This window comes from Sparus aurata, chromosome 13 (genome assembly GCF_900880675.1).
Source record: "Sparus aurata chromosome 13, fSpaAur1.1, whole genome shotgun sequence".
NCBI classification, from domain to species: Eukaryota; Metazoa; Chordata; class Actinopteri; order Spariformes; family Sparidae; genus Sparus; species Sparus aurata.
In genome coordinates this window covers 24787432-24800532 of record NC_044199.1, presented here as the reverse complement: position 1 = coordinate 24800532, position 13101 = coordinate 24787432, and the positions used below count along the sequence as shown (strand labels likewise).

At 38.5% G+C, this 13101-nt stretch overlaps 1 protein-coding gene across 2 annotated transcripts in view; it reads left to right on the top strand.

Moving 5' to 3' along the window:
- Positions 1 to 13101, top strand: part of ttc3 (tetratricopeptide repeat domain 3) — a 42120-nt gene that overhangs the window by 11008 nt on the left and 18011 nt on the right. Inside the window, exons 7-22 of one of the 2 annotated variants that reach the window (XM_030437576.1) lie at positions 107 to 239; positions 2288 to 2373; positions 4178 to 4272; positions 4632 to 4694; positions 5236 to 5290; positions 5790 to 5952; positions 7729 to 7759; positions 8167 to 8266; positions 10473 to 10503; positions 10713 to 10773; positions 11103 to 11187; positions 11417 to 11569; positions 12032 to 12112; positions 12445 to 12554; positions 12646 to 12772; positions 12927 to 13049. In XM_030437576.1, coding sequence (XP_030293436.1) covers positions 107 to 239; positions 2288 to 2373; positions 4178 to 4272; positions 4632 to 4694; positions 5236 to 5290; positions 5790 to 5952; positions 7729 to 7759; positions 8167 to 8266; positions 10473 to 10503; positions 10713 to 10773; positions 11103 to 11187; positions 11417 to 11569; positions 12032 to 12112; positions 12445 to 12554; positions 12646 to 12772; positions 12927 to 13049 — 1497 coding nt within the window. Of the gene's footprint in view, positions 1 to 103; positions 240 to 2287; positions 2374 to 4177; positions 4273 to 4631; positions 4695 to 5235; positions 5291 to 5789; positions 5953 to 7728; positions 7760 to 8166; positions 8267 to 10472; positions 10504 to 10712; positions 10774 to 11102; positions 11188 to 11416; positions 11570 to 12031; positions 12113 to 12444; positions 12555 to 12645; positions 12773 to 12926; positions 13050 to 13101 lie in introns of both variants that reach the window. The other variant, XM_030437575.1, reaches the window with a different exon arrangement.

Genomic DNA, 13101 nt, shown 5'->3' with positions numbered 1-13101 from the left:
AGGAGAAAAAAACATCAGTATTTCCAGTACAGCAAAACTAATGAGTATCGTCATTGTCATTGCCTGTGTAATGCTCGACATATCTGAGTGTATTTTGTACCAGCAGCGCACCCCAGGGGATGTGGATGAAGCAATACACTGGTTGGAGCAGACAGGAGAACCTGGTATTTTCCACCGCCTCATGGACCTTGGCCATATAAACACCTGCTTCACAGCCCTGCATCTAATCTTCACAGAGTGTAAGACACATTCAAAGACAGTTCTGCTACAAAAAAAAATCAGTAATGCACCTCTGACATTTACACTTCTTAGTAACAGGACATTTCTGGTGATTCATGTGAAGAGGAAAACCTTACTAGCTTGGGCAGTTGCTGGAATTCAGTGTATTTTCTTTTTCTGATCTCTGCAAACACTGTAGTCAGGAGAACTATGGAGTTAGATTTGTGTCTTTATTACATACGAGAAAATAAATGATCTGAGAGAAAAAAAAAATGGTTGAGAGAAAAAGTTTTCATACCAATAGCAAAAAATGATAATATTTGAGACTAAAAAACGTTTTGCGACAAAGTATTTTCTCATAGAACATGAACAAATATAAATTTGAAATTTTTAAAATTATTTCTGAGAAAAAAAAAATCTCTCTCAAAATACTTTTTTTTTAACTCTCAAATAAAAAATTTTTTCTATCAGTGTGAAAACATTTTCTCTCAAAAAAATGTGTTTTTCGTCTCTCTTCTTTGCTCTCGATGCACTTTCTTCCTCTCGTGTCAGGATTTTACTCTGGCTCTGAAAATAATGTCATGGGCAGGGCCATGTTCCTATTGGCCAGTCGGGTGGCCGGCATAGATTCACCGGCATAGATGCCCTGCCTTAGTTTAGCACGGAGACTCTGATGTTTGGGTAAGATGATGACACACACAACTCGATGGGTAGCTAGCTGAGCAAGTTGGTAATCAAAATCATTCCCATCATAGGAATGACTGTCTAGCCCTAACAGGTTAGAGAGTAACAGATCAGAGGTATTAAAGGATGTTTAACTGGTTAGTAATGTGGAGTTCAGCTCAGCTAACATCACTGAAGATTAAACATTAAATAGGCTATCCTCAATATAAGCTAGTTTGACATTACTGATGTGTTTGTCAGGAACACATGGGCAAGAATAGCACTCATATTCATGAATGTGTATTATATTATTAGCATGCTAATCACTAGTAAAGCTAATCGCTAATTAGCCATCATGCTAGGTAAACTTACTACCTTTCCTCCTGTACAGTTTTACTCCATGGACTCAGAATAAACTATTTTTGTTTTACTCTTCAGGTGCTTTAAGGCTATAGCAAGTGCAAAGGTAGAAACAAGCTCACTACTCACTAAATAAGGAGTGAAACTATCTAAATCAACATATTCATTTGGCATTGGCATTCTTTGTCCATGACAATCTGACAAACACATAAGTAATTGCAAACTAGCTTACATTGAGGATAGCCAATTCAATGTTTAAACTTGAGTGATGTTAGCTGAGCAGAACTCCACATTACTAACCACTTAAACATCCTTTAATACCTCTGATCTGTTACTCTCTAACCTGATAGGGCTAGACAGTCATTCCTGTGATGGGAATGATTTTGATTACCAACTTGCTCAGCTAGATACCCATCGAGTTGTGTGTGTCATCATCTTACCCAAACATCGGCGTCTCCGCGTTCATCTGACAGCGCATCTATGCAGATGAATCTATGCTGGCCACCCGACTGGCCAATAGGAATGTGGCCCCGCCCATGACATTGTTTTCACAGCAAGAGCAAAATCCTTACATGAGAGCAAGAAATTGCAGAGAGAGCAAAGACTTCGGTTTTGTGAGAGAAGAAAAACCTTTTGAGAGAAACACATTTTTTTGAGAGAAAATGTTTCCACACTGATAGCAAAAAACATATCTGAGAGTTTAAAAAAAAAAATATTTGAGAGAAAAAAATTTTTTTCTCAGAAATAATTTTTAAAATTGTAAATTTATGTTTTATTTATGTTCTATGAGAAAATACTTTACGTCAAAACTTTTTTTAGTCTTAAAATTATTATTTTTTGCTACTGGTATGAAAACTTTTTCTCTCAAATATTTTTTTTCTCTCATAAAATGCTTTTTTGCTATCAGTGCGATAACTTTGTCTCTCAAATATTTTTTTCTCTCAGATCATTTATTTTCTCGCATGTAATAAAGACACAAATCTAACTCCATAGAGAACCTGTATGTAGATAATTAACACATACACACCCCTCTTTTTGCTTTCAGTTGCCAAGTATATTCAGGACATGGGTAGAAACAAGGAGAAAACGATGAGGTCGCTGATGGCTCGACCATCAGACTACCAAATGGAGGTAAGACACATATGATCTGCAGGCTGTTTGTTTGCTTTAACAGGCACCTGTGTGTCTCCTGTGTAACTTGTACATGTTTGAGTTCAGACAGTACTCCGTGTTTACTAAATTACCTGAACAGCCTTAGTGAGAGAGTAGCCGTTTTTAGACAGAGCACCAAGCCGCCAATTTGCCCGTCCTTTTGGCAGTTCGGTCCGCGGTTTTAGACAGAAGCCGGCAAATTTGGGGTCTGTTGGGGTCTGCCGATTTTCCGCCTCAGAGGATACACTTATTTCCGCCTCGACTGCTTTCTAAAAACGAGGCGGCAATGTGCCGGCCTGTGCATGAGGTGGGCGGAGGTGTCAATGACCTGCACTGTTGTGCGACCCACAGCCGGGGAGTTTTAAAACCAAGAAACAGCTGATCACAGCAGTCAGTCCATTATTTCACCCGCGGACATTAAGATGAACAACTGGACAGCCGCTGAGATCCAGGAGATGGCATCTCCTCGGTCTCTGTAGCTGTTTTGTTGAGCTAGTTTGTTGTTGTGTCGGAAAGCTAAGGACGGTCGCTACTTTCAAATTAAAAGCCCCCTGCTAAGAACCCAGTTCTAAACTCCAATGTGGTGCAATGTAAAGCTCTTATTTTGAAGACAAATTCTATGTCACCGTTCACAGCCCAACTTCGAGCTTAACGTCATGTCACATGTTTACGCCTACCTCAGAGGCGGCTTTTGGAAAAGGAGGAATATTACGCCTCGGTTTTAGAAAGACAGGCCGGCACATTGCCGCCCTTACCTTGGAGCAAATGTGCCGCCTTTTCTATCTAAAAAGGGCTAGTAACTGCAGGTGGTTTGAAAATAAAGAGTAACTACCGTAATTGTGTTATGTAGATTCCCATTAGCTACTACACACCTCGTATTTGCAATATTTCAAGTGGTATAAACAACATCTTTCATTTCACAACAATACTTGACACAGTAAAAAGGCAAAAAATCTTCAGCTTCAGTTATGTGAAGTATATCTAGGTGAAATCCATCAGATTTGATTGGACTGTAGTGATACAGAGTTGTAGTAAAATACTAAGACTCTTGGCCTCCACTCACCTTTTTAGATCAGGAGGAGGATAACCTAAACTACTTTCTTTGGAAGTTTGAAGTTTTTGCGAACAAAAACCAAGAAGATGTTTATAAACAAAGAAGTATAGTAGCCTACTTCTTTAACTCATGTTAGCTTTTACAAAGTGCTGTTCCCTGTATCAAGAGCTCCTTCTGTTACAGACCTATAACAAAAGTTCCGTGGTGCACCTTTAACACAAGGATACAATATTAAACCCCAGGAAATGCATTTTTTATTTTACTGTGTAATGATATAAAAAAAAGAATACTGCAGTGAATTAAAATACTACCATCATTTCCGAAATGGGAAGGTCTTCATAGTGTTATCACAGATTTATGACAGGTGTTGTTGTAGTAATTTTTTGTAGTAATGTTGTAATGTTTTCTTACAGTACTTCCTAGATGCTTTTGGTATCATGATTACCGGTTACAGCTAGCCATTTTTCAATTTTTCATATAACAACAACATTAGCCTCGTATAACACGCAACAGAGAATGCAGTTGATCTGTGTCACACATTGGAGTAGTCAGCAGTCATGGCCTGTGGCACTCTCACTGCTGACACATTATTACAGGTTGAATGTTTTATTCATTTCATCCTGTGTTTGAGTGATGGATTACACTTGTGGCAGTCATAACCTTGACTATCCTGTAATGTTTGTATTGTTCTTGTAGACATAAAAATGTGTTTTTATGTTCCTCATCCAGAAAAGTGAAGAAATGAAGAGGAAAGGAAATGAGAACTTTCAGAGAAAGCAGTATGAAGATGCTGTGCAGTTTTATTCCAAAGCCATCAAATATTAGTAAGTTTTTTTTTTTTTTGCTTGAAAAGTTCCTCTTTTGCTGACGTGAAACATTAATCTGTATTTATATATATATTTCCAACAATACAATAAATTGTAATAGTACTGCAAGTAATCCTCATCGTTGTGAACCTTTTTAGTATTTCAGTTTTTGTCATCACCTTCTATAAGACATTTAGGGCACAGTGTAATATAAAACGCATCAAATTATGTTTCAAAAAGAACAGATTGAGCACCATAAAATATTTTACATATGTTTCACAAAGATGGAATCCATTGCAGAATACTTCTATTAGATTGTTCATGTATAACCATTATGTTGATAATTTTAAAATGGAATTTTTTTTTTCTCCATCCAGTCCTGACAACCACATAATTTATGGAAACAGAGCCCTATGCTATATCCGAAGTGAGAAATACCTGTAAGTATCACTTATTCCAGAGCACCTTTCATTTGTAGTATCAGTAGGAAAGTTGTTTGGCCTATTCAGATCAGTAGTTACTGATTAAATATTTGGAGGTAGTAAATGAGATGATGGATTGTAGTAAAAAAGAAAAAGAAACATTTCCACTGGCCTTTTTAATATCAGAAACCTTGATATCATGTTTTCATAACTGAAATTAAACTTTTATTCATAAAGTGGGTCTAAGGATGAAATCATTTCCAACTGGTCGAAATTTCTCATTAATGCAGTTTTGGTCCCACTTTAAGGATGGAAGTAAAAGCTTTTTTTTATCAGCTTTCAGAATCCTACAAGTAGAGGATTAGTAAGTACAAGAAGCCCCTGAGGCAGTGCGTCTGGATTGACCTAACTGACATACTGATAAACTTAAACCACGCATGATGAGTCAAAGTCTAAGAGCACAAGCGAGATTTGTAACAACAAGCTGCTTCAAGCTAGACAAAGATGTTAATGAGACTGTAAGAAATATTTTCATCCAAACATGAATTTTATTTTACAGAAAAGCTGTCGGTGATGGAAAACGTGCTACTCTGATAAAACCGCTCTGGGCAAAGGTACTCCTGTCTTTTTATGATCCTGTCACAGTAATATTGTGCAGACGAGCAACACAGGAAATGAAACTGATCTTTGACATTTTTAAAAAATATGACATTTGAATATTCTTTGGTTAATAAGTTTCTCAAAGACTAAAATTAAAATGCCATTCAAACACCCTTTTTGTGATTTGTACCTACGAAACTGACTTTGCCATCATCCTTGCTAACATTTGCGCTAAATACAAAGGGAATAAGATGGTAAATGGGGTAAATGTTATATGTTAGCATTGTCGTTTTGAGCATGTCAACTTGTTAATGTTAGCATTTAGCTTTGATTATAGGCTCAGAGAGCTGCTAGCATGGTTATAAATGCTTACTGTCAAAAATGTAATAGTAATTGTATTGATATAGAAAACATTAATGAAGACAACAAAATGTCAAGTGATAAAGGAATGTTGCTGAAGTCAAAGTGTGAACTATGCGAGGAGTCAGAAGTTAAAGCACTATTTTGTGACAGGGTCACTACCGGTACTGTGAGGCTTTGTTCTCCATGGGTGAGACCAAAATGGCCATTGAAGCCAACGATTCAGCCCGGATTCTGTGTAAGGATGACGAAGAGGGGCTCAAAAACCTGGAACAACAACACCAGAAATTCATCACTGAAAAGCCAGAACCTAAAGGTATTTTCACCGTACTGATGTGATGTTCACCGCAGCATCTTGAATCATACTTGCCTTTTTTTCTTTTAAATATTTCTGATACATCAAAAAGAGACTGGAAGTCCAGATTTCTTCATAGAAAAACTGTGCAAGAATGCCTAAAATCAGACAGATTTACACTGGTGACAGTATCTGTACTTTTATGCAATGCCCGAAAATGTAAGGGCAAGACTCAAGAGCAGAAAAAATACTGAGAAAACTTGTTGTTGGAAATATGTTGTTAAAGCAAAACTCTCGCCAAAATGCAACCTAGGCTTTTTTTGTGAATGTATATGAGTCAAACCTTTTGTGAAACAGCATAATTGCGACGAAAGAGGCACTTTTAAGATGTACTGTCGTTTCGTTCTGGGGTCAAGCTCATTTTCTCAGTGCAAGGAGTACTTCTACCATAGCATCAACGTCGCTATTTTTTAAAACACTAAGAAGGCTTGACACAATATGAAACTTTGCTTGAAGTATCACCAGGGTCTCTACACAAGAACACGAGCACCCTAAGTTTTCTAAAAAGAACATTTTTGGAACAACTCACCTTAACAGCAGTTCAAGTATCTATCTCAGAATGCAACGTAACGTTGAGGAGAGTTGAGGTGGATCGCTACTGTCTTTCGGCAACAACTATCCACGCAATATCACGTGACGGTTCCGGCCTTTTAGGGGGCCGGGGCAGAGGGAACGCGTATGCATGAGACTGGCAAGGGATGAGCTGAATTTGGTGAATTTTGGCCACTAGGGGGCGCTAAAAATGTGGGAAGTCTATATCTCTTGAACGGCTATACCGATTTTTACGAAATTTGGTCGGTATGATGTAGGGCCAATCCTGAGGCCATATCTTGAAGGTGGTCATGACTGGTTATTGTGGGCGTGGCTTATTACAACAAATCCAAATCTTCACACATTTAGCCTTTTGCACTTCTAGTGCCCTTACCATTACAGCGAATACCAAGGCTCAGACATTGGCCTGTGTCCTCACTTTTGCCCCGAGCCCGTCATCCTTTGGGGCCTACGTCCGTGGGCTCTGCGATGCGCGGGGGGGCTTGAGTATTTCTTATATGAGGCACCTTTTTCAACTTCAAGGTCAATATTGTTTTTCGCTAATGACAAAACAATGAATTATCCGTATATTTATATGGAATTAAGCTTTAGGAGAGGTCCACCTTAACTCACCTCCAGGTTAAATTGCATTCTGAGATCGACGCTTCTCAGCTGCCAGAATGGCGGCTAGTGGAGGAAACGCCTGCTAACGTGAGTTGTCCAAAAACCTTCTTTTTAATAAACGCTGTGTACACAAACAATGTTGTATGCTCGTGTTCATTTGTAGAGACCCTGGTGATACTACGAGCAAAGTTTCATGTTGTGTCGAGCCTTCTTAGTGTTTTAAAAATAGCGATTTTAATGCTAGCGTAGGAGTGCCCGTTGCACTCCATTAAGAATGAGCTTCCCCGAATACGAAAGTACGGGAAATCTTAAAAGTGCCTCTTTCTTCGGTTTGACTCATATACATTCACAAAAAAGCTGAGGTTGCATTTTGCCGAGAGTTTTGCTATAAGTTATGAACAAAAGTATTCTGATCTGTATTAAAATAACATAGAAATATATTTAGGGGAGGAAATTGGGATTCAGTAGGGTTACTACTTTTGAAACTTTTGAAGAAAAAATGACTAGTTAATCACTGACCTGGTTAAAATAATTTTTTTGCTGTCACCCATAACTGAAACTGTTTTTGTGCTTTGCTTTCAGTTGGAAAGGTGAAGAAAACTCATAGTAAAAGGTATGTGTGTACTACCTTTAAACACAAACATGATTACTTATTGATGGAATAGATCATCTATTCTGCCTTTGTTATTGTTGGATTGTATTTCTTTCTAGCCATTGACATTTCTGTCAAAGATAAACAATAAAATGACCAGTGTCGTAGTCTCAGAGGAGAGGCATGAGCTAGCCAGTTAAACTTATCTGGATGTTCCTTTGGTTATAATTCCTCAGTAGTGTGGACCTCTCACTAAGAGAGGCTGCAATCAGCAGGCTGTGTTTTATCACCCAGAGGTAAAACAATTAATGTACCTTTTATTGACTGTTATTTGTCAGTCAATTTTTGTGTGCATTCCTGGGTCTTTAGAATCTCCCCTATCACTAACTGACAATCAGTTGTGTTTCTGGGTTTTTTTTCCCCTACAGATCGGACAGCACTAACAGAGCACATTTAATGGAGACACGACCACAGATCGTTAAAGCTGTTAAGACTGATCCAGCTACCAATACTGTTCCACAGAGTAAGGTGAGTAACTCTTACGGATATTATTGTGTTTACACCGAAACATCCCTCTCCTTTGTTTGTTAACATTAAAAGAAATTGGTCCATTAAAAAAAGATAAGATTGTAGATAAAGTGATATCCCCAGTCACCAGTTTCTATCTGAAAAATTGAGAGATTTTCAACTCGAAGCGCTTGGAGTGGCGGATCAAGAAGGTTGGAGTGCTCAGGAAAAAGACACTAGGCGCTGCACCTTCTATCTGGGAAGTCTATTTTAGCTGAGAAAAATAGGCCAGCATGGAATCTTTTAGATGAAGCATCACTGCAGCCTCAATTGAGACATGCGTGAGAAGCACATCTCACCCAGTAATTGTGGCCATACTAACTAGAGATGCACCGATCGATCGGTAACCGATCGCAATCGGCCGATAATACCCCTATTGGTTTTGATCAGAGTTCTCAAAATAGATCACATCAGGCCGATCAGATGACGTTTAAGTATAAAGACAGTGCATTAACTGCATGCAGGGAGGGAATTTCATGGCTGCGGTTGCCCCGCACTTTGGCCTTGATGCCCCGTGAAAAAAAAACTCATCATACAGCCACAGTGGCCTCTGTGCCCCTGGCCCGGTCAGCGTAGCGAGCTTGCCTTTAATTACAGCCACCTGAGTGCACAGTAGTCACTCACAGTAACTTCAGTGAGTCCGCGGTTCGCGCAGGTGGAGTCTCATCATCACGATGACCTCACGTGAAAGCCTCTCAAACAGCAGCAGCGTCTCAAAACAGAAGTACGAAACTTACAGCACAGGTGCGAAAGCGAGCGCAGCCGGTTTTGACATGATGCGTAACTGACTTATGTGGTAGGATTTAGTCCGGTAAAGTTGGAAATATATTCACAGATTCGAACTTCCCGGATCAATAACTCATAAGTGAAACCTTGTTAAAACACAAACGACGGCTCTTTCCTACCGTAGTACGGTAGACAACGAGCTACAACCGTATGTTAATCAAAACGAGTGTCTGGACATTAACTCTGGTCTGTATGGTCAGCCAGCTGTGAGACGAGGGCGCAGGGACCGTCTACAAAGTGCAACACCGAAAAGAGAAACTACAAAAAATTCAATAACTTAACTATTATTCAGAGTGTAGTGTCACCAAAATCACTCCACACATCAGTGGTCTCCTGCTGGTTATTCTACAATTTTTTGTTTGGAAAAAATGTGCTTTGCCATAATTTTGGGGAATTTCTATTGGGAGAAATATTCAGTAACACTAATATTCAGTAAGGTGTCACAAAAATCACCTCACCCTAACCCTACTTAACAAAAACTACTTTCTAATGTAACTTTAATTTGATTTTGGTATAAAAAAATGTTTTAATACACAATCCATGTCTTATTATAATTAGGATGTTATGGTATCTGTCTGAAAGTTAAATCAACACATTTTACTCAGTGGCCTTTGTGCCCTGTCATGTGGCCTTGGTGCCCCTGAAAAAAAAACTGAAGGCCAAATGGACTTGCCCCTAAAATGACAAAATTCCCTCCCTGACTGCATGCGTTCCCACTAGTAAGCTACAGTTACTCTATGTAAGCTGAGTACAAGTTGTCTCTAAGAGAGTCTCTAGAGTGTGAAATATTGCACATTGCCTCAGCCTGCAATAAAACGGTGGTCAATTCATGATACTTTCTCATCTCCTAATTTTTATACTTAATAATACAATGTCAATGTTGTGTAAGAAGAATCATTAATTAAATATATGAAAGTTATACAAGACAATGATATAGAAGAATGTATGGATTTGACGCTGTGATCGGTGATCGGCAATATCGGGATCGGCAGATACTGCTTTCGGTGATCGGCCCCAAAAATCCTGATCGGTGCATCTCTAATACTAACCTGTTTACATGGATGCTGAAATGAAATGTTATGCCACGCACAGCTCGCACAACCAGTGTGGCCAGCCCGTTTCAAAGTGCAGAAACAAGTGATGGGGGCAGAGACACCATTAACACACTGTACCATCAAAATTAATTTGAAGCTGTTGTTTAAAGGTTAAAAATGTACATGATGAAAATAAGGCAAATCAGTTAACTGATAATAAAAATAATTGGGAGTTGCACCTGTCAGCCAGCTTTAAGAATATAACAGGGATGTTAAAGGCAGCTGGCATAATTGTCTGTACTGTGTGTTTGTCATTCAGTGTTGATAATTAACTTGTGTGTCTACAGGTTCCACATAATAAAATGGATAAGAAGCCAGGTGAGTCACTGGCACACCTGAAAGCAAGAAATATTTCCATCAATGGTTTCTCTTAATATTTGTGAAGCCATAACAATTAAGTGATTTGTTTATGGTTTTCAAGCAATCATATGCTAATTTTACACAAATGTGTTATTTGATCATATCCAAGAGAAACTAATCTGTTCCGATGGCATTTAATGACCTCATGACTGATTTTCTCTTTCCAGGGAAAAATGAAAAGACTGCACAGGCACAGGACAACACTAAAGACTCCAAAATATCAAAAAGGTTCATTGAAGTTCTTAGACTGATAATAATGCTTATGCTAATGTGCATGCTAATGATAATTGATGAGTGATGTTCCTGAGGGGATACTTCAGGAACAAACTCATTAAGTTAAAGAGTTATAGAAAATCAGGAACTTACTGTGATATCTGCCTTTTTGTTCTATATCATTGCATATATTTATCTGTAAGTAGAGTAAAAAAAAGAAGAATACATGCGTACATTATATAAGAAGCATTTATCCCTCCACGGAGATATCATTCATTAGATGATTCACAGAAAATGGTGTTGCTGTGTTTCAGACTATGTGACTGAAAATTCTGTGCTTTCAGTGAAATTTCTTCAAAGGATGGGAAAGCGGAGTCCAACACTGAAGCAAAGAAGAAACCAAAGAGCAAAAATCCATCTGGAGATCAGGTAGAGCTTTTCTTACTTACTTTTCAACGGTAATGTAACCATGTGGAAATGTATCTGAGACTTTTCCCGTACAGTGTTGGTGGGAAAACTGTGGCATGTCGTATTGTATCAGAGTGTTAATGGCTTTTATTGAATAGCATCTTAACTTTTACAATGACTAATATAGGTTTTTAGTCATGAGTCTCATTAACTGAAACTTCTGACCTGCTGTGATGTGTTTTGTCTTCAGATCCTAAAGGTGGATGACAGTAAAGCAGGTGTGGTTAAAGAGTTGAGATCCATGGTGCAGGATGCCCACACTGCTCTGGCTGACCTCCGCAGCCGCAATGCAGAGCAGGCCTTCAGCCAGGCACTTGCTTTACTGGAAACCAGCACGCTCAAGGTGATCATATTACAGATGTGCAAGCCACAACTTTAGCACTTTACACTGCTGCAGAAAATGCTGTATTGTGTGTGCCAAAATTCTCAAGATTTTGCAAACAGATTTAGAGAATTATAGTGTGTGACAACCTTTTACATATTGGGTTTTGTTTTCAGAGTTATGTAGCACAGGACATGGTTATACTTTTAGTTTGTACAGTGATATTGCGCTTTAAGAGCATATCAGTCCAGCCTAACTGCAGATTTGTGTTGCCTTGTCTTTACATCTGGCTACTTTGCACCATCCAGACAACGATAAAACTTTATGAAGATGATGTGTACTCTGCTTATACATTATACATTCCCAACTGTGGCAATTTAAGAAGCTTATCAAAGCTTTAAGTTTGTTATCACTGGATTAACAGAAAAGCAGTAGAATAGATGATGATTGATTAATTGATTGATTTTCCTTTTTCTTTCTCAGGAACTTGGACTTTCCATACTGGATTTGCTGTTGTTGTTGTATGGCCGAGCGTCAGCCTTGACAGACATCGGCCAGCCTGAGGTTGGTGTAGTTTACTAGATTGTGTTGTAAACGTTATCCTCACTCATTAGATATGCAGCCATTTCTGTAAGATCCAGCTGCACAACGGCTTTCCCTGATGCTTAATAAGCCTGATATATTTCATAAAATTGTAATAATTTCCTCTGACGTTTTTGGTGGTGTTGTGTCTTAGGAGAGGCTACAACAAAGTGCTGTATTCATGTCTGTCGAGCTCTAAGTATTCCTGTTGAAGCTAGTTTTTCTTGCCTCAAGTCGAAGAGGATTTACATGACCAGGATAATTTAAGGATTGAAAATATAAGTGAAATTATGTGTTTGCTTTGTGAAACACAGGAACTTGGAGAAGCACAAAGACTTCTGGAGAAGATCAAATCATTTGAGGAGAGGACGTTTCAGTGTCTGGTTTTCTATGCCATCGGCAGGGTGTATGTCAAGGAGAACAGGTACAGTACAGAGAACAGTACAGTTCTCTGTGATAGATTTACACATTTTTGCTGTTTCTGACTTCAGCGTGCATGTCTTTTCTTCTGACAGGTTTGCAGTTGCTCTTCAGCAGTTTTCAGACTCCCTGCAGATGGTCAAGAATCAAATAACTCCTGGTAAACTCACCTGGCCTTTAACAAAAGAGATTGTCAAAGAAACGCAGCCAGACTATTTCAAGGTATGTGTTGTCGTTGTAGCTTTGTGTGTGTATGTGACAAACTATTTTAAGTAAATACATTACATATTTACATTTCACTTCATAATCTTTATGCCAGACAATACATATTTTGTTTACACATTGGACTCATCTTACTTGTATTTCCTTCTTTTAGGAAATTCTGGACAGCACTATTGAGTTGTGCAAATTTCCTCCTATTCCTGATGCCATTTGTCGACTCGAGAAGTGCAATGGCCATTTGAAAGCTGAAATCTACTTCACAGACCCGGATTTTAAGGTAAATGGCAACCATTAAACACAGCCAGACAGTTTTTTATTTGTTTGTTTTT